The sequence below is a fragment of the Typopeltis vanoorti genome, chromosome 20 (assembly GCF_054136105.1).
Source record: "Typopeltis vanoorti isolate ZY-2024b chromosome 20, IOZ_Tvanoo_1.0, whole genome shotgun sequence".
NCBI classification, from domain to species: domain Eukaryota; kingdom Metazoa; phylum Arthropoda; class Arachnida; order Uropygi; family Thelyphonidae; genus Typopeltis; species Typopeltis vanoorti.
Window position 1 is genome coordinate 58509054 of NC_143568.1, and position 19151 is coordinate 58528204.

At 34.8% G+C, this 19151-nt stretch overlaps 1 protein-coding gene across 1 annotated transcript in view; it reads left to right on the forward strand.

The window, feature by feature from the left end:
- Nucleotides 1-1870: 1870 nt before the first annotated feature.
- Nucleotides 1871-19151, forward strand: part of LOC150095468 (uncharacterized) — a 78504-nt gene continuing 61223 nt past the window's right edge. Inside the window, exons 1-2 of the mRNA XM_090410577.1 lie at nucleotides 1871-2129; nucleotides 15654-15801. Of these exons, the coding sequence (XP_090266703.1) occupies nucleotides 2051-2129; nucleotides 15654-15801 (227 nt within the window). The 5' untranslated portion in view covers nucleotides 1871-2050. The remainder of the gene's footprint in view (nucleotides 2130-15653; nucleotides 15802-19151) is intronic.

Here is a 19151-nt window from a genome sequence, read left to right on the forward strand (position 1 = left end):
ATGAATTAAAGAAAGCTTTAATTCCTCCAATATTTCGTCTCTGTCACAGAGACGCACTCTAAGCGGGATATTTCAGAAGAATTAAACACACACACACACACACACACACACACACACACACACACACACACACACACACACACACACACACACACACACACACACACACACACACACACACACACACACACACACACACACACACAAAGAAAGATTATACTAGAAGCCTAAAGTTCTGAAATGGACGCTCTTTGTGGGGTGCTGCAGCACGACCATTGGTTATTAAATAGAAGACTCAGTTATCCATATCATGGGGAGTTTCACACAACCATATTTACTAAGTTGGGTTAGTTTTTAGTATCTGCTGCTGATTTAAAAATTCATCTAACTGAAAGAACACAAGAAAGAAATTGATCTGACACCTCGATTATGGTCAGTCAGGTTCTAGCAGAGCATGCTATTTGCACCCTACGAGAACAAAGTTATTTCATCACAGTAGGAAATAAAAATGTTATTATTATTATTTTGAAACCGCACATCTGATCTTAAAAAGCATCCTGATCTCAATAAATATGATTCAGCGAAACTTCCCCATATGAGAAACTGTAAGACCCTCGTCCACCAATCAAGGCTGCTTTTCGTTCCCCACAGAATGTCTTCCTTATGCTTTCAGTCTAATCTCTTTTACTTTTTTTGTGTGTGGACACGTTACAACTGTTACATTGTATCCTCGATGATATATTTTATTTAATTCGTTCCTAGTGCCGTCTTCGTTCCATGAAATCGGAAATTAAGCTGTAAATGCATAACCAATTTTAATCATAACTCTGTTCAAGTTATGATTAAAATTGGGGTATCTAGCTATTTTTCAGATCAAATTTAAACTAGTTATGTCTTGTTATTTAGTTTCATTGAATGTAAATCAGTTTTTGCGTTTCGTTTGCAGTGTTAATAATTGATGAATAAGTAATTGAAGTTGTTATCTAATCAAATCTCTAAGTGGAAACTGCAGTTTTTCAATTTTATTGACTCCTTGGACTTGACTCCATAGAGGTGTCATGTAATAATAATAAAGATGATAAGAGTTGCAATAATTTCCATACTAATCTAATCAGTATATATATATATATATTAAGTTGGGTTAGTTTTTAGTATCTGCTATATATATATATATATATATATATATATATATATATATATATATATATATATATATATATATATATATATATATATATATATATATATATATGTGTGTGTGTGTGTGTGTGTGTGTGTGTGTGTGTGTGTGTGTGTGAGTTTTCTCCGTATGATCTCGCTGATTCTCACTAGATGGCACTGATTACATTCTGCCTACCTTCAGTTTATTATTTCCTTCCATGTTGACTGATTAGGTGAAACGTAACTAAATTCACACTAGAAAAATATCGGTGATGTTTTAAAAGAGTAAGAATTTATCCCCTTATATGTTGCATTTAAAGAGATTGCCAATAAAAGAATTCTTAGATCAAGCAAAACAATAATGTAATCCCTACACATTAACACAATCAGTCTTAACTTCTCTCGTTTGCTGAGAATTGCATATTGTGCGCTCGTCACGCCCTCACTAGTGACATTGACGAAACAGCTCATAGAAAACTTCAGTGGAATGAATGTATGTATGTAGGTAGGATTCTGTTAATCGTTTGAATTAGAATTCGGCAGAAGTATATATTTATATTTACAGTTTCTAAAATTACGATGCAAATCCCTATACTATGGACGTATTTTTATCTTAGGGATTTACTTTCAGCGTAAAAAGAGACACTTTGACTGCCGCGCTGTGACAAACGCGTACTATTCCGGAACACGCACGCCATCGGCGCTCACGCATCGTACTACGCCTGCTTCCTTTCTTGAGAAACATATTGCTGAGTGCCGAAACATAGCCAAGGAGAAAAAATGGAGTATGCTCTACGCTGATAATACGTCACTGTGCAGTGGTGCAAATATTTCTGAGATTTCACTGTACCCTCTTCCATATCCACTCAAGAAACTTCTCTGAAAGCTGATGTATACTACAGATAGTCAATCAGGTTGGAAACTTGCGACTGCCGCTGGTCTTCTGTTTCTAGTGGTGCATTGTTTTGGTAAGTCTATCTGTTTATATTTTTCTCACAGGTATTGCCTTCCGTTATATTTCGGGTCATATTTGACAGTAGTTAGCGTTATTTCAGAATTCACTTTGGTTTTAATCGTTTGTAATATTCCATATGTAAATATAGAAATTTTCGTGATAAACCAGTGCTGATACCACAGATTTTAATTAACATGTTTTGATTAGCTTGTAATAAATTTTATAGGCTTTCTTCATCCCTCCTATCCGAATTCATAAATACCCAGAACCATCTGCTGATGAGGTATCAGAAATACGCATTTAGTGAATGCAGTCCCAGTTTATGAATACTGCTAGTTTCTTCATCATTAAAAACCTTCATTCATCATCATTTATAAAGTCGTGAGCTTATGCCTCTGCTAAAATGGTAGTATCATTGTAAACACTCTTACTTGGAGATTAAACAATGAAATTAACTTTCATATACGTGCAAGGACCTAGAGAGAGAGAGAGAGAGAGAGATCTTCTAAATTTAATTTTTGTAATCAAAGTTAGAACTCTGCATGCAGAGTACTGTAGTCAATGACCACAATTGTTACAAGAAACATCAAAGCCCAAATTCGATCTTCTGTAACTTCGGTTCCAAGTTACATGTTATTTATGCACCACTTTTTTCAGAGAGAGATATTCACAAAAAGTGAAGCGACAATTATAGTTAATGAAATTACTGAAAGTAGAAAACGATTCCAAGTGTTTTTTTTTTTTTTTGTTGTTTTTGTTTGTTTGTTTACCTTCTCGGCAGACATCTCTACAGGCGGGATTTCCCAACCGATTTCGACGAGATTTGGAATATAACCATTCTTACGTTACTTGAGGTTTCTTTGGATGATTTCAGAAGAGAGGGACCAAAACGGGAAAAGGGACAATTGTAATGAAGAGGTTGAAAAAAGTAAGGTTACCCAGAAACCTCTACAAAATATAGCATCGTTCAACAGATTTTAATCAGTTATTCTTCTGCTGGTTTACCTAATTTTATAAAAATGTCTGGTATCTTCTAAAAGTCATCTCACATAAAGCAACTTTGTGAATAGTAAATTGTACAGTATATAGAAATATATCGCGGCAATTTAGAAGCAGCTGCTTGGCCAACAGTATTGTTTTAAAAATTATTGAAATAAAATGCCTCTGAAATTCCAGCAGCATGATAACAAGAGTAACAATAATACAACAGTAAAATACAATAAAAATAATGTTAGCCTAGCAGCTCAGGAGAAATTTATTATGCCTAGGGATCGCTTGCTTAAACTCGGATTAATCTCTGACTCGCGTTACTGTGGTATGCTTTTAATGGCAGGTAATAAAAAACCGCTGGATTTCGAAATTTCAAACACTGTATTTATTTTTGGGATGACATTAATGATATAATTCTATAATAAGGAATTTTTTAAGTGATCATTCGAGGCAGAATAGTATATGCTAGTGAAATGACAAAAAATTGGAGATAACAGTCACGGCATCTCGAGATACAAATCTCTACTTCGTACTTTTTCTCCTTTCTTTCCCTTCCTTTGATTTCGATTTATTCCAAAAATTGTCTCACTGAAAGGATCAAGAATTTGTTTCCAGTGGAAAAAAGTTAAATTGACTGCTGTTCGATAAATTGCAATAACTACTTCAGGCATTCCCATAGCCTTTCGAATTGACTCTGTACAGTGATGTGGCATCAAGTGGAGAAGAGGTCGCATTCCATACAGACAAATTTTGAACTACTATTTCATCTCTTCAAAATATGTCACGTGTTCAGTAGGAGTCGGTTCACGAAACTATTCCTGGCAGCAACACCTGTTTTAACGCCTTCTCATGCCATGCTCCGAAAATTACTTTCGAAAATTTGCCACTTTTTTTTTTTTTTTTTTTTTTTGGCTTTGGACATTAACGTTCTCATTATTGAATATTTTGTGCAGCCCTATGTAGGGAGTACACGATAGGACTGGAGGTTCAGGTGAATATATGACCATAAAGAAGAACTTCTGTTTTATGCGTCGCTGAACAAAATTTTCCCTACATCATAACAGATCCTTAAGTATGTGGAATCAAAATTCATGTGGTTGTCTCCAGACCCGATTAGCTGTAGTCTGACATATGCGGTTGTCTCCAGACCCGATTAGCTGTAGTCTGACATATCAGACTCTTCAACAAAAATAGTGCATGGAATGCTGTCATTGATCAGCACTCCATTCAGTATTTTTGTTGTAATAAACACTTCTGAACTGTTGAAATCCTTAGTAATAAGGATTTCAACAGTCAATAAGGATTTCAACAGTCAATAAGGATTTCAACAGATTCATGCGAAACATTGATTCCCGATCTTCATCTTTCTCTTTCACCCAGAATTCTTCTTTCTGTTGTAAATTAGTTGTCTTAGTATCCTGGTGAAGACTGCCTTGGACGCCATCTTTGTTGACATACCAGCTAAAGTTAGATATTATTATTATTATTATTATTATTATTCCTGATACCTCCAAGGAGTCCGAAGACTCATCGCGGGAGGACACCTACAACTGTCTCTACACCTAACCTCTACTACGAATCATCTCCATCAACGCCATCTACCGCCCACCTCCAACACCACCACAACTAGTAATTTTTGTCTGTAAATTGCGTGTGTTCTGAAGGGCCGATTTGTATGTATGCGGGATGAAAAACCCGAGTTTCCGGGAGAAAAAACCCTGCAACCTCCGTATGAGATCGGCTAACTCACCTTCGATTGTTTTAAAATTCCACAATCTCTTACCGGTCTTACAGATAAAGATTTCTGGAAGTCATCAGTTAGTATCGCTTGCTGCTCCTCTTCTACTGTTTCTGCAAAATGGACATTGTCGATACAATTTTTTTAAAATCCAGAATTATATATTTTATGCAAATGATCTGTTTATAGCATGTTAAATTGCAAACTATTTCGCTTCTATGAAATCTCCAATTTTCGTGTTGTTCATTTGTTGGATAAAAATGTCAGATAACAAGTCTGTGTGTTTTCTGTAACAAAATTTATTCTAACTTTCTCTACAGTAGACTTTATGTATCTGCTCCAATGTCTTCATCTTTCTAAGAGTTTGCATGTTCAACCTGCTTTTGTGAATTTTTCTGTTTGTTTGTTTCATTATTTAATTAAAAGTATATAATTATTTAAGAAGGTTGGAAAGAAAGTACTGGCATGATTATCATACCTAGGAAGACCGTCACCAGAACACTTCTGTGTGCATGGTACTGATAACTGCTACTCATTGAGGATGTAAACATCCACTTAACAGAACAAATGATGCGCAGAGAGAGGTAGACACGAGACATTAGGGTGGGTGAGCGTCGACTGAGCCGCTGTTAAGCCATGTTTACGATGGTTGAAAAATTCTCATGAATAAAAATCCATTGAAAGAGAACGGAATGTTAGTGACTGCTGGCGTAGTCCACGGTAAGCGTGGGGGACCAAGCTTTGCTGTACAGAATGGACGTACTATGATCTTTACATACATTTTGTCAAGGTCGGAAGAGTCTGCACGATAATGTACGATCAGAACGCCCTTCTATATTTTCAAAGTTGTCACTCTTGTAGTCGGTACCGCACGTGGACAGAAGAACCATCGGGAGAGGTTAGTGGCTGCGCATTATAGTTACACAGAATGCATGAAATCCTTTGAACGCGTAAGAATGGTCCCCCCCACACACACCATCTGACCAGTGCAGTAGTGTCCTCGTTTTAATCCCTTATGTGAATAATCACTTGGAACAATATGCTTGTTAAAATGATGCAGTCCTACAGCACTGTGTCGCATGATGTAGGTGTGATCATAAGAGTCTGAACCAGAAGTCTGCAAACTTTTCCTGAGAAGGGCTATATTTCAGGCTTCGCAGGCCAAGAGGTAAATCGAGTATAGCATATACTCAGATATAAAACAAAATTTACTTAAAAATTTTACATTTTGTTAATAAAAATTAGGTGAAATATTGACAACATATGTATTTCATGTGCACACACACACACACACACACACACACACACACACACACACACACACACACACACACACACACACACACACACACACACACACACACACAATGTTGTCAATATTTTACATAATTTTTATTAACAAATTGTAAAATTTTAATGTAAATTTTGCTTTCTAAGTACATGATATACTCGATTATATACGAATATATACGAAAATTTGGTCGAAATCGGTTACATAATGCGATTTATAGAGGGGGGGTCTGCAAACAGAAGAATTTGGATCATAACTGAATTGGGAATTGTATTTTAGTAGAGATAACCGTTATACACTCAAGCGTTTTAAGAGATGAAAAAGCCATCTCGAACTCGAGCGTTTTCAATTGATACATAGCGGCCATAAGTTGTTCTAATTATTTTCGGCTTTGTTACTAACGAATACATGAAAAAGAAGTGATGTTATTATCTAAAATTTCAAGTTTTTATTCACACTATAGTCCATTATATCCATCTTTCCATCTGTACGTAGATTTCCATCTGGGCCTCTCCAAATAGAAATATCAAATTTCTACCTAAAATAAGCAAGCGCTGTTCTAGAGAATTCAGATTAAAAGCATTTTACTGCCGAAATGAATTGCTCTGAGAAGCTCTCATCTTTAGTACGAAGAATAAGAAACAAAAAGCTGTGGATCTGAAGTTATCAGCTTTGTTAGAAAAATCATGTTATTTGTCTTCTCTCAGAGACCAGGCAAAAGCCTTAAGGGGACAGAGCTCGTGTCTTTTAAGTGGTGCAAGCCCAGACAACTTCAATATCGAGGGTTGTATTCTTATAAACTCTGTGGTCTGTTTCGAAACTTTCCCTCTGTTCATTCGGCTATGAAATAAGGAGGGGTTTATAATAGCCTCTATTACTATTAACATATTTTATTTGCATGTACTCTTGTGTTGATCGTGTGCTTTGGTGGGCAACCAGTTTTAAAAAAATTCGAGTTCCTTTCGAGATGATAACAGATAAATGCAAAGACAACTCTTTAATCGGTGGTTAGAATCAAATCTGTAAGGCCATTCTGACCAAGATTTATGGAACTTACAGAAGTCTATTCAAACGCTCGATACTTTAAAAGTAATCTAAATTCTTTGCTGTTTCGATTGTTGAGAGATACTATTAGGGATCGCAATATGGATAAAAATTACATTCATTTGATCCTGATCAATTAGATCCTGATTGTCCCTCGGGAATGATCTGTTTCATAAGACGAGTTCCCCCCCCCCATCGCTATATGCTTTTTGTACTCCCTTCAAGCGTTACTCATTCCTACAACTCTTCCTTCCCAGTTACGACCTATTTTTATGCTTAAAACCTAATACTAGAAGGTATCATATACGAGTATATGCTGTATATGTATAATATATGTTAATATAAAATATTTAATCTTTCAAGTTAATAGCATATATTTATACATTTTAGTTATAAAGATAAGATATTAACCATAAGTTATAAATAATAATTTATAAATTGTAATAGGTAATTATACTTATTTAGCAACAGTACATCTAGATCTAGTAACCGAATGGAAGAACTTCGGACGTGGCAGGTGGAGATCAACTACCTCTCGATTTCAAGAAAAAGAAAAGAAAAAAAACGTTACGACTAAAAGTCACGAAGTCATTGTTATGAATATCTACGTCCCTCTGTGCCTCCGGAGTATGCTCTCCCAATCTTCACAGTCAAAGACTTTAACCTTTGACTATGGAGAAAAACGCAAAATACTGTACTTATTTGTTGCTTGAAAGAGGATTAAATTATTTTCGGATTGAAACTATAACAAGCTCCAGGAAGTTTAGTGACATCTGCTGTTAACCCAAGTCCTGTTGCGAGTCACTGAATACTCTTATTACAAGAATCATTAGGACAGTGTTCCATCTGCTGTAATCCCTGCTCTCTAAGCTGAAGATTATTTGTCTGCCACTTTTCTTCCATTGAGGTATTATCCCATTCCATTTTCTTTTCGTGTTGGGCTCAGTATCATGTCACGGTTAACTAATTTAGCTTCTTAGAAACAGCTTACTGCTTGTGATAAGGCGGTTAATCCCATCTGCATCATATGTGCTGTGTTTGTAAATTGCTTGTGTTCTTCTGGCAGGTTTGCCTGTTTTACAGGATGAAAAACCCAGTTTCTTGAAAAAGAAACACTGCAACTCCGTATGAGACTGCCTAACTCACCTTCAGTTGAATGCCCTGATAAAGGCTCTTTGTATACCAGAAGACTTTGTATACTTTGTAGACCAGGTTCGATCCATGTCTTTCTCATCAGCATCGACTGAGCTATGGATGTTGCTTTGTTCTATGCATTGTTGTTCTAAACTGAATTGTGATGTTGTCTCTTAGTTAATAAGTTATTTGTCAATGGTTTTATCTACTACATATAAAAAAATAAGTGATGGCTCAAAAATATCGCATTAAAATGTGAGCCAAAGTAATAAAGGAAGCAAGAGGGCGACTGCAATTTCGAAGTGCAATCAGGCATTATAGTTTTAATTGTTGAGAATATAAAATCCTCTCCGAATTCTAGCAGTCCAGTGGCTGTCTTCATGGATATTTCTCCAAATTCGGCTTTCTTGCTTCCTGTTGGTATTTTTTTCTAAATTCATTCTCATTATATGCCCAAACTTCAAACGGGAATTCGCAAGCATTTCTCTGATATCATCATCATCATCATAACGCTAATTACGGATATAGACCATATTGGTCTGTTCCAGTCTCATTATCCATCTAATATCCTCTTTTGAGGTCTACCTGGCCTTCCCTTTCTAATTGGGTTATAGTTTATCAGTTGTTTAGTTTTTCTTCTGTTGATTTTATTTTTAGTTCTTTAAAAATATATTCGCTTTTTTTTGTCTAATAATGCGTATTTTGCAGTTCTGCCCTCTGTCTCCAACATTTAAACAATGTTGGAGACAGAGGGCACTGTTTTACTCCTTGATCTGTACATTGTTTTTCAGCCATTTTTTGATTTATTATTATTTTTATTTCATTATCTTTGTATATATTCAATAGTGCATGTAGTAAAATATTAGATATATTTATTCTTTGTAATATATCAAACAGTATGTATCTTTTTACTTTGTCAAATGCTTTTTCGTAATCTATAAATAAAAGATGAGTTTCCAAATTAAATTCTCTTCTTTTCTCTATAAGTAGTTTAAAACAAAAAGCTGCATCCATTGTAGAGCATCCTTTTCTAAGTCCATTTTAACATTCTAATATTTTTTTCACTGTACATTTTCACATTTTCATTAAGTATTCTACTATATATTTTGCAGCATGTATTCAATAAACTAATACCTCTATAAATAGCAAGTTTTGTTTTATCACCATTTTTAAATATAGGTATTACTGTACTTGTATTCCATTCTGTTGGTATTTGTTCATTCGTATATGTTTTATTTAAAAGTTTTAATAATCTATGATGAAATTTGTTTCCAGCAAATTTATACAGTTCGGAGTTTATCCCACCTTCTCCTGCTGATTTACCATTTTTTATTTTACTTAGGTTGTCTTAATATCCTATTCCTAAAATCCCAATCCTAATATCCTGTTCTTAATATCCATCCTTTTTATTTGTTTTTGCGAACATTGTTCCTGAAAACTGTCTATTGCTTGTACTGTGTTTATGTCTCTATTTGTTAGTTTCCAAAATAGCTGTTTTTATTTGAGTCTCATTTCATATACAGTCTTGACTTTGAGAGAGAGTATTAATATTCCCCACCGCAATAGTTTTCTACTAGTTGAAGGCAGACATTTTCAATACTGATCAACCTGCAGCACTAAAGAAGCCATCTCACAAAAACGTGCATTTTATCTTTTTATTTAGTTATACAGATGTCGCGTTTTCTACTGAAGAGTGCAGCTCTCTTTCCTTCAGACTGCTGTTAAATTTTTTTTAAAAAGTTTTCATCTCAAACATAAAAGTTTACAATTGGGGTTGAATGTCTTTCAGAATTTCCCTACTGTCCATACCTTCTTATCCCTACCAATCGGCGTATTTATGAAGATTAAATCTCTTTTATCGAAAGGAATCCACCGAGAATTTGCCTTTACTTTAGGGTCGTGTGTTCAACATTGCCCCATAGGACCGTAAACAAGATTATGGGCAAGAACTGAAAGGATTTTCATATCGTCGTCAGGGAGACCTTTCCGAAAAGAATGTCCATTAGACATGTGGAGAGGAAATTAGAGAAGTCACCGAAAACCACTGTTTGCACATCCCCACGGCTATTCGTTCGGTAAACATTTCTTTGATGATCTCTCTCTCTCTCTCTCTCTCTCTCTCTGCAGGAGACGAAGATCTTTGGGTGGAGCTGAATTTTATTCTGAGGAAGTGAGAGAGAGAGAAGTGATACGGCACTTTTTTACCGCAACAAACTAAGCAGTTTAATCCTGGTTTGAAACCTTATATTGTTATAAATATTTTTCTGTTAGTAATAATAAAGAATTTCACTAGAAGTGCATTAAAATATACAATGGAACCTTATTTAACTTGATAAAAATTTGATAAAATTTGATTAACTTTTGATAAAAATATTGTTGTTATTATTATTATTATTATTATTATTATTATTATTATAACGTGTGTCTCCATGGAGTAACTCATCGCTTTGTGCCCAGAGAAGTATAAGCAGAAACCTGCAGACGTTAAAAGGCTCCACTAGATGAGCATTCAGTTTCGAACCCGTTTTAAATTAATGAAATAAATTAATATCCAACATCTCACTGGCATCGGTATCACAAGAAAGTTTCTTTTTTCTTCCTTGTGCAGGAAGTAACTTTTAGATTTCCTATCACGTGTAGGATATATATATATATATATATATATATATATGGAAATGCCAACTAGTGAAATCCTTATGTTTTGTTTTCAGTTCTGAATCCTTTGATATTCGATAAACATTATGTGTGTAAATAGAATATATCTTGTTCAGCAGAACATTACAAGGAAGAGAATAAAATTCATTGGCACTTGACTCGAATAAATAGAAGTTGTACTTGGTAAATGACGCATTGCCCTTTGGTTGGAAAGACCTTGATTTGCATTCTATCCAGGATGTGAAAAATAGGAAAACTCATGCCAATCGTCTATTTTAGCGAAAACATAAACAGGTAGGTGGTAAACACTAAGTCTGTGAAAAATTATATTCACAGACTTAGCCGTCTCTCTCTCTTTTTTTTTTTCTTCTAAATAATTGGTAACTCTTTGGAGAAATGTTTAGGAAGGAAGGCAGCTCATAAAACACAAGCGAAAACTAACTCAGTTATTTTAATTTTACTGAATGTGATTGTGACCCGTGTCTTAACAACAGTTTCACGAAATTCCTGAATACAGATGGATAGATCAAAAGCTAAGTAGTTCCACTGAATACAATAAGAGATTTAACTTGCACGGGCCAACTAAACTTTTAAAGAATGTTTGAAAGCATATCCGAATGGGGTGGATTAATGAGGGATAATCAGTAGATGTTGCTGCATTTTTATGTTTTGGGAAAGATGGGGTGATTAAGAATGTTCATTCGGTTGAAGTATATGCATAAAATGTCATGAGAGAGTGTAAGAATAATGGAACGGTTTAAATGAAACACTTGTAATTGAAAATAATTATTAATTTTATGAAGAGGTAAAATCTTGACGTTTTGTTTTATCATTAATTAAAGATAAACCTTGAACCTTAAGGGTTAATTCTCTGTTTTGCTTCAGCAAACTAGTCGCATACTTCTGACAATGCCTCCCTCGAGAAGATTTGCTGGGTTCGTATATTTACGTCGAATTTCATTGCCTCAAAACTACAGCTGACTTCCTGTTTCTCGTAGTAATCCTCTCTTTTTCTCTTTACAAGAATAATAGAGTAGAAAAAATAGACAGAATACATTTTTAAAAATTACATCTACCCTGGCCAGACTGTCTTCAAAAAAATTTGATAGTTACACTGATACTATGCGCCTAATAAAACAGCATGCATGCATGCTTATAGTTGTGTTTGAAAAATTTCCCATTTAACTTCAATGTAGAAATGCACGTTCGTCAGTAATCGATGCATCATTACTCTCTTCGAAGTTTCTGTATTTTAGCTTCGTTTCTGCATTCTAGTTAATTTAAATGTGAATAAATTAATTTAGAGTTTTGCTTACAGTCACTTTTCAAGTGTTCAAAGTTTGCTATTATGCTGGTACGTTTCCTATAGATTCCTACCCGTGAGACGTTCTTTTCGAGGTGGAAGGAGTTTATCAGGATCTGCAGTTAATGAAAGCATATTCAGTATTTATAATTTTTAAAGGAAAACGGAGCGAAAACAATTTTTCCAATTACCTTGTTACAAGAAAGAGAAGTAGACATAACAGTCCAGAAATCATACAAATTGCCTATTTGCGTTCTGTTGGACATAAGTGCTTTCTATGGTTTCATGTTTCTGATAATATTTTCTTCTTCTTCTTCAGCCGCTTTCCATCAGCTGCTCGATATAGGCCTCCCCCCTCAAATTTCCAGTTCTGCCTCTCTTCATTATCCACCATCTCATCATGAGATTCTCATGTCAAACCTTCGTAGATCATCCCTCCATCTTGTTATTTGCCGATCTTTGCTTCTTTTCATTCTCTTGGTATCCACTCAGTGCTTAACTTCGTACATCTTTCGTTTGACAATATACCATGGTCAGTCCATCTTTATTTACATGCTTTCCAATACTTCACAGGATCTTCTTATCCTCCAGTCGTGTCTCTAATTCTAGTATTTCATATTCCATCTCTTTTATTATGCGGAGCATTCTCCTCTCCAGAGTTCTTTGTGCCACACGTAACTTGTCTTCCAGTTTTTAGGTCATTGCCCATGTCTCACTTCCATAGAAAAATACTGGAATAATGCACATATTAAATAGCTTTCTTTTTAAAGCATACTGGTAAATCTCCTAACATATAATTTTCATACAGCCAAAATGCTCTATTTCCGTGTGTGCTTCTTCTACTTATTTCTTTATCTCGTTTATCCTTAAAACTAACTAATTGACCAAGGTAAATATAGTCCTCTGCAATTTCAATAGGATTGTCTGCTAATTTTAGTTCAATTTGATCTGAATTTGTGTTTTAGTTATATTAATCTTTATACCGTTTTTCCTGCTTTCTCTGTCAAGGTCATTTCACATTTCCTGAGCGTCTTTATTTTTCTCTAAAACAGCTATGTTATCTGCAAAACGTAAGTGATCGAGATTCTTTCCATTGACGTTAATTCCATAGTTTTCTCCACGAAATATTCTTAATGACTTCTAGTGTAGCAGAAATTTTCTGCTGCACGGCTTATTACTTATATAACACGTAATAATGGGATGTGACGTACGATTGGAACGACTTCATTGGAACGATTTGCTTTTGGTCATTAATTTTTAGGGGAGAGAGTGATATTTTTTCAAAAGAGGGCATGGGTTAAAAGAAGTTGAGAGTTTGATTTTTATTTCTTAAATTAGCAAAACACTAAACTAGAGACATTGCGACGTATATTCGTCTAAGCATAGAAATAGGCTGAAGAAAATAACTATTTCTTAGTTTGTCCTTACGAATTATTAATACGAAGGTGAGAATTGAAGAATATGAAATAGCATTCGTTTGATGCTGAAAGATAGTATGGAATTCAGCAATATTAAATTGATTTGCAGTAGAAAGTTGCATATTTCGAATTCAAATTTCGAAGTGGTGCAAACGTATAAACAGCTTATTGAATGACGGTCTAGTTAAATTTAAACTGTCTAGAAATTATTGGAGTATATTGGATAACGTGATCAGGAATTTTGGAAATCACACTGCATACCTTTAAATATGTATTCAAAATATTGCAAAAATATCGATTACTTTATTATTTTCATCGTAGAGTTCATTTAAGGAATTTATATGGCCCTTTAAGAAAGTCAGATTGTAATATAACCTAATAAACGGCTCAGATCCGTAGGCTCAGACATGTTGCAAGTTAATCGAGAAGCTAAACATAACCACATAACCTCTTACATCAACAAATGTTGGATAGTCTGTTTCTAATAGAAAGAAGTCAAAGACCTTTTGTTCATTTATGTCACGAAGCACGTTCCTTTCGATTTATATCGCGATTTGCAATGATTGAATATGATGACTTAATAATAAAATATTAATTACGGAAATTATGAGTATAATTAATGAGTAGACCGTGCAACTACCTGTGAATTTATAACTAAAGGTATAGTAGTTTGGGCAAGTACTAGCCTGAAGTCTCCATTAAGAACAAAATCTTAATTCCGAAAGGAATCCCATTCTTCATGACTAGTCTATTCGTTTACAGGAATGCATCGACCGAGGCCGTGATCTCATCGTCTTAGATGAAAATTTTGGTTAACTGTATACTGAACCAGAAATATCGACTTTCGTTGTCTGATATCCGCAAGCCAAAGAAGGCCCAGAGTCATGGCGATGACTTAAATTCCATAACAATACTTTTCCAGAATTTTCCAAGTGATTTTACTGACTATTTTGGCAAATTATGATAAAAATGATACTAATACTGTATTTTATAAATTCTAAATCTTGGGCATAAAACATCTTAAAACGTGATGAGTTTAATTAATTTTCACGACAAATGATCTGACTTCAGGTTACTGATTATACTTGTTTTTTTGCCATTGTGATTCAAATGCTTCTGTCGTTAACGTTCATTAGATTGTAGGGTGCACACAATCAACGAATATTCGCTATTCGGTGATGGAGAAGCATTTTTTATCATTAAATTTCGGATTTGTCAAAACAGATTGTATTCTTCCAAGAGGTACACTTTGGTGCTGTAATCGAATCACAAAAAATAAACCTGAAGTACGATCTCGCGTGAGCTTGTCAAAAGTTAGATGGTGAACGTGGTAGCCTAAATGGAAAGAAGAAAGAGAGAGAGAGAGAGAGAGAGAGAGAGAGAGAATCCCAAGTTATTATCTCTATCACGCAACTAAGGGTACTATTGGATAAAAATTTTACATAACTACACATTTCCTTTAACCATCAGAAAGTAGCTTCATTGTAGAAACAAAAAACTCTCATTCGAAACTTATATGGCATTCGTGGCAGAAGAAAGAAAGAATACAATCATGTTGATGGAGATACGACACACCTACAGAATGATTTACAATGAGTTCAAACAAATCTGAAAAATGCTTCCGAAAAGATTTATGTAACGAAAAGTTCGATTTTATTTCTATTCCGATGGTTACTGCCGATAAATAATATCTGCGAGGAGAAATATTTGTTCAAGTCGCTTCTAATGGGAAATTTGCCTTAAAATTAATCACTGGAAGTATGGATTAATATTTAATTGCAAAAGTTTTAAATATTAATATTTTTATAACTAATATTTACTTATGTAAACATCACCTCCGTGCAATTTCTTGATTCAGAGCAATAATTAGTTATGTGATTTTGATATTTGATAATTACTCCCGATTTCCTTTACCTTATTCGTTATTAGGAAGTATTCCAAACTCCATTGTTTGTCTTTAATAGCGTCTAATGGCTGCAGGTTTCCTCAGAAATGGTCCGGAACTTGGTTTCAGAAAGGAATTCAGTCAGAGATAAGGATAGAAGGCGAAATTTTTTCTATTAAAGGAGTATGCCTTAATTATACAGGTGATATGTTCCTTATAGAAGACAGGTAAGATATATGTACTGATATATTTTTTAGTTTATCATTTTATTTATTTCAAATTTTTAATTTGTATTGTGATTGAAATCAATAAAAAACTTCAGTAAAAACTACAAAAAACTTGGGTAGAACCTGGGTTCAGACCAAATACGAGTTATCAGGAGCAAATTTTCACATCCCGATAGTAAAGGTAAATAATTGAGAAATAATGGATATATAACAAGGACCTGTAAGTTTTGTAGATCTGGAAAGGCATGATAAGCTGCCGATGTGTGTGTGTGTGTGTGTGTGTGTGTGTGTGTGTGTGTGTGTGTGTGTGTGTGTGTGTGTGTGTGTGTGTGTGTGTGTGTGTGTGTGTGTGTGCGTGCGTGCGTGCGCGCGCGCGAGCAGTACTAGTCTTCAAGATTCTTTAAAAAAACTGATTGTACATACGGTGAAGGTATATATGAGGAATTCGATAGTTATTCACAACGATCACTTCTGTTGTCTTAACTCTCTGGATTCACGACAGTTGGGTGATTAACGTTATCTCTGGTGACTTTACAAGTAACGCACACCAAAAAAGTTTTTATAAGCAAAGAAAGTACATTTTTAGATATCTTGCGGTGTCAGGACTCTTCAAAATATTATATGGTTACTTGAAAGACTCTACTATTGAACACAAGAATATTATCTAGCATTGTTAAGATGCTTATCTCGATTAGTTGTTTCTTCAAGAAACAGAAAGATTCACTTATGTAAGAAGGTCTTGCCCAATCAAAATACCCGAGAGAATTTCAGAGGAAGCTAAACGATACTTTTTGGATTAAGTTGATATTTTTTTTTATCTCAAAAGTACCTCACATGCAGTCCAACACGAATACTTGTTGCACGTGCGTTGTCCTAGTGTCTCTTTTCTACTCTAAAGATGGTATGCAACGGAAAAAAAATCGATCTCGACTTCTTTCTCATTAATAGATCTAAACCCGAATGGCTGCCTTTTCTAATAATCCCTTTTCTTTTTCTTTGAAATCCTTGAAAGGACCAAATAATGATATACGACGACAAAAAAAGGCTGAAAGAAGTAGACCACGTAAATCTGTAACGATTTACGTGGTCTACTTCTGCTTCTTCGCTTAATTATGAAAATAAATGGCTTAGCTACCAACTTTGTACTATGAAAAACCAAGTTTCCAATCTTAATTTCTTTTCTTTTCTTTTTTTTACTGCACCTTTAAAATCCATACAGTTATATAACATAGAACAGCCCGTGAGAATCCTCTAGGACACGAAAAACCTTGATTAAGACTTTTCAACTGAAGATGAGTTATCCAGACTCATATGGAAGGAAAGGTTTCCTCAGAAACTCTCTGGTTTCACAAAACAGGAAAACCAGGAGGAGAACAAATGTGAATAATAGACAATATATTGACCTGACAGCATAATAATATCTCATAAGTCCATCTAATCCAATCTAGGATACCTAAACGAAGTACTTTTTTTATTAAGAAAAATATATACAGTAAACCAATCTCAGTTCGAAATTTTCCACGTTATGCAAAACGTATTACGGGCATTTTTTTTAAGAATTAGATTTTACACAGCTTAAAAATATTGATGCATAGTAATTTTTTGCGCCTCCGTGGCTTAGTCGGTGTAGACGAAGCCCTTTGGTTGGGAAGACCTGAGTTCGATTCTCGTCAGTGACGCGATGAATCGTTATCTGGTTTCTTTCGACGAAAGGTGAGTTTTCCAGGTCTCATACGGAGGTAGGTTTTTTCTTTTACCCGAAAACTCGGGTTTTTCGTCCCCCAGAACAGGCAAACCGGCTCCGTGAACACACGAATCTACAGATATAGGACACACCGGGACGCATAGGGTTAACCACCTTATCCTCGATACGGTTGCCAAAGTCTAAGAATAGCCTCGACACCTTAAAAAGGTAGAAGAGGGAGGATTAAGTGAAGTAATTTTTCCATTTTGATGTGCTTTCGTTGAGAAAAAAAAAAGTCGAGAAAGAAAGAGGGGAAAAAGATCATCCTTTACGATTCTAAGTATATCCATAATATAAGTCGAAACCTGTATAAAATGACCCAGTGATTAGAAAAGTATCTACTTAAGAGGAGTCAAAATTTTGAATGAAAACATAAACCATTTCTTCTTTTAGAGCCAAATTTGGTGGCGATCGGTTCAATAGTTCTATGATACAAGCTCAGAAAGTCATAACATGGGGATGGATTAATTATCATCAGGAGTCAAAATTTTGAGTGCTCCTCTGATCTTCCAGTAGTCAAATGCAGCTGCACTTCATAGTTTGCTGGAGGCAATTCCAAGGGTTCTCGACATATAAGCCAAGAACTGCATACAGCGGTACAACCCAAAAGGAGAAAAGTTCAAAATCTTGGGTCTGGTAGGTAGTACAAAATGTATTGGTAGTTTCAGCTGTGCAAGTTTCTAAAGCAGAAACAAAAATTCATTTCGACATAATATAGTAACAATTGTCACAGCATTGACTTTTAAATCATGGGTTTCTTTTTTTAATCTGACTCCCATTCACAAAAGGTTGAAAACTTGTAGTGCATTAACCGTGACTTGGCCAATATTTTTGGTATTTATTTATTTTTATTCTTAATCGCGAAACTCTGGTGCTCTAGAGACCAAACGTGGAACTTTTATAAGTCACGTCATGCCTCCAATAAATGAGTCATTGGTCTGACACCGAATGATAAATTCATCTTCCACCTAAAAACATTCACAAGGATCCATGTCCACTGCGGAATTCGAACCCACGGTCTTTTGGTCGGAGAGATGATATGATGATATGCTGTCCACTCGCCCACAAGCGTATTTTGAAATTTACTCTTATTATTGCAATAGTTAGGACTAAACTTCGACCTACTTTCAAGCTAGTTTGAGGTTCTGGTGAATGTGTACTATAATAATCTCTTCTGCACACGTGTATGTACAAGATCGCATCGTTGAACCAATTTCAAACGAATTTGTTAAATAATCTTTTCTTACATTGTTTATGGCTCGACTGAGAATTACACGTTTATACTGTGTATGTATATATAAATGAAGATATATGATATTTTCTAAAAAAAAAAACACATGGTTTTCATGTTCTGTGTGAATAAGTAATGAAATAATAATAAACATTCATAAAAAATGGCATTTCATGGCTGATGTAAAATTTTGACAGATTTTCAGAAGTAAGTGTAGACATAAAGTTTTTTGTTGACTACTTTTGGCGCTGAAATGATCCGCATGCAAACACACAAACTTTCGTAAACAAAACGGGGATGTGAATCCCCATTTTGTTTACGAAAGTTTGCTTGAGCAAATGAATACAGGACATTTTTTTAAAAATAAATTTTATT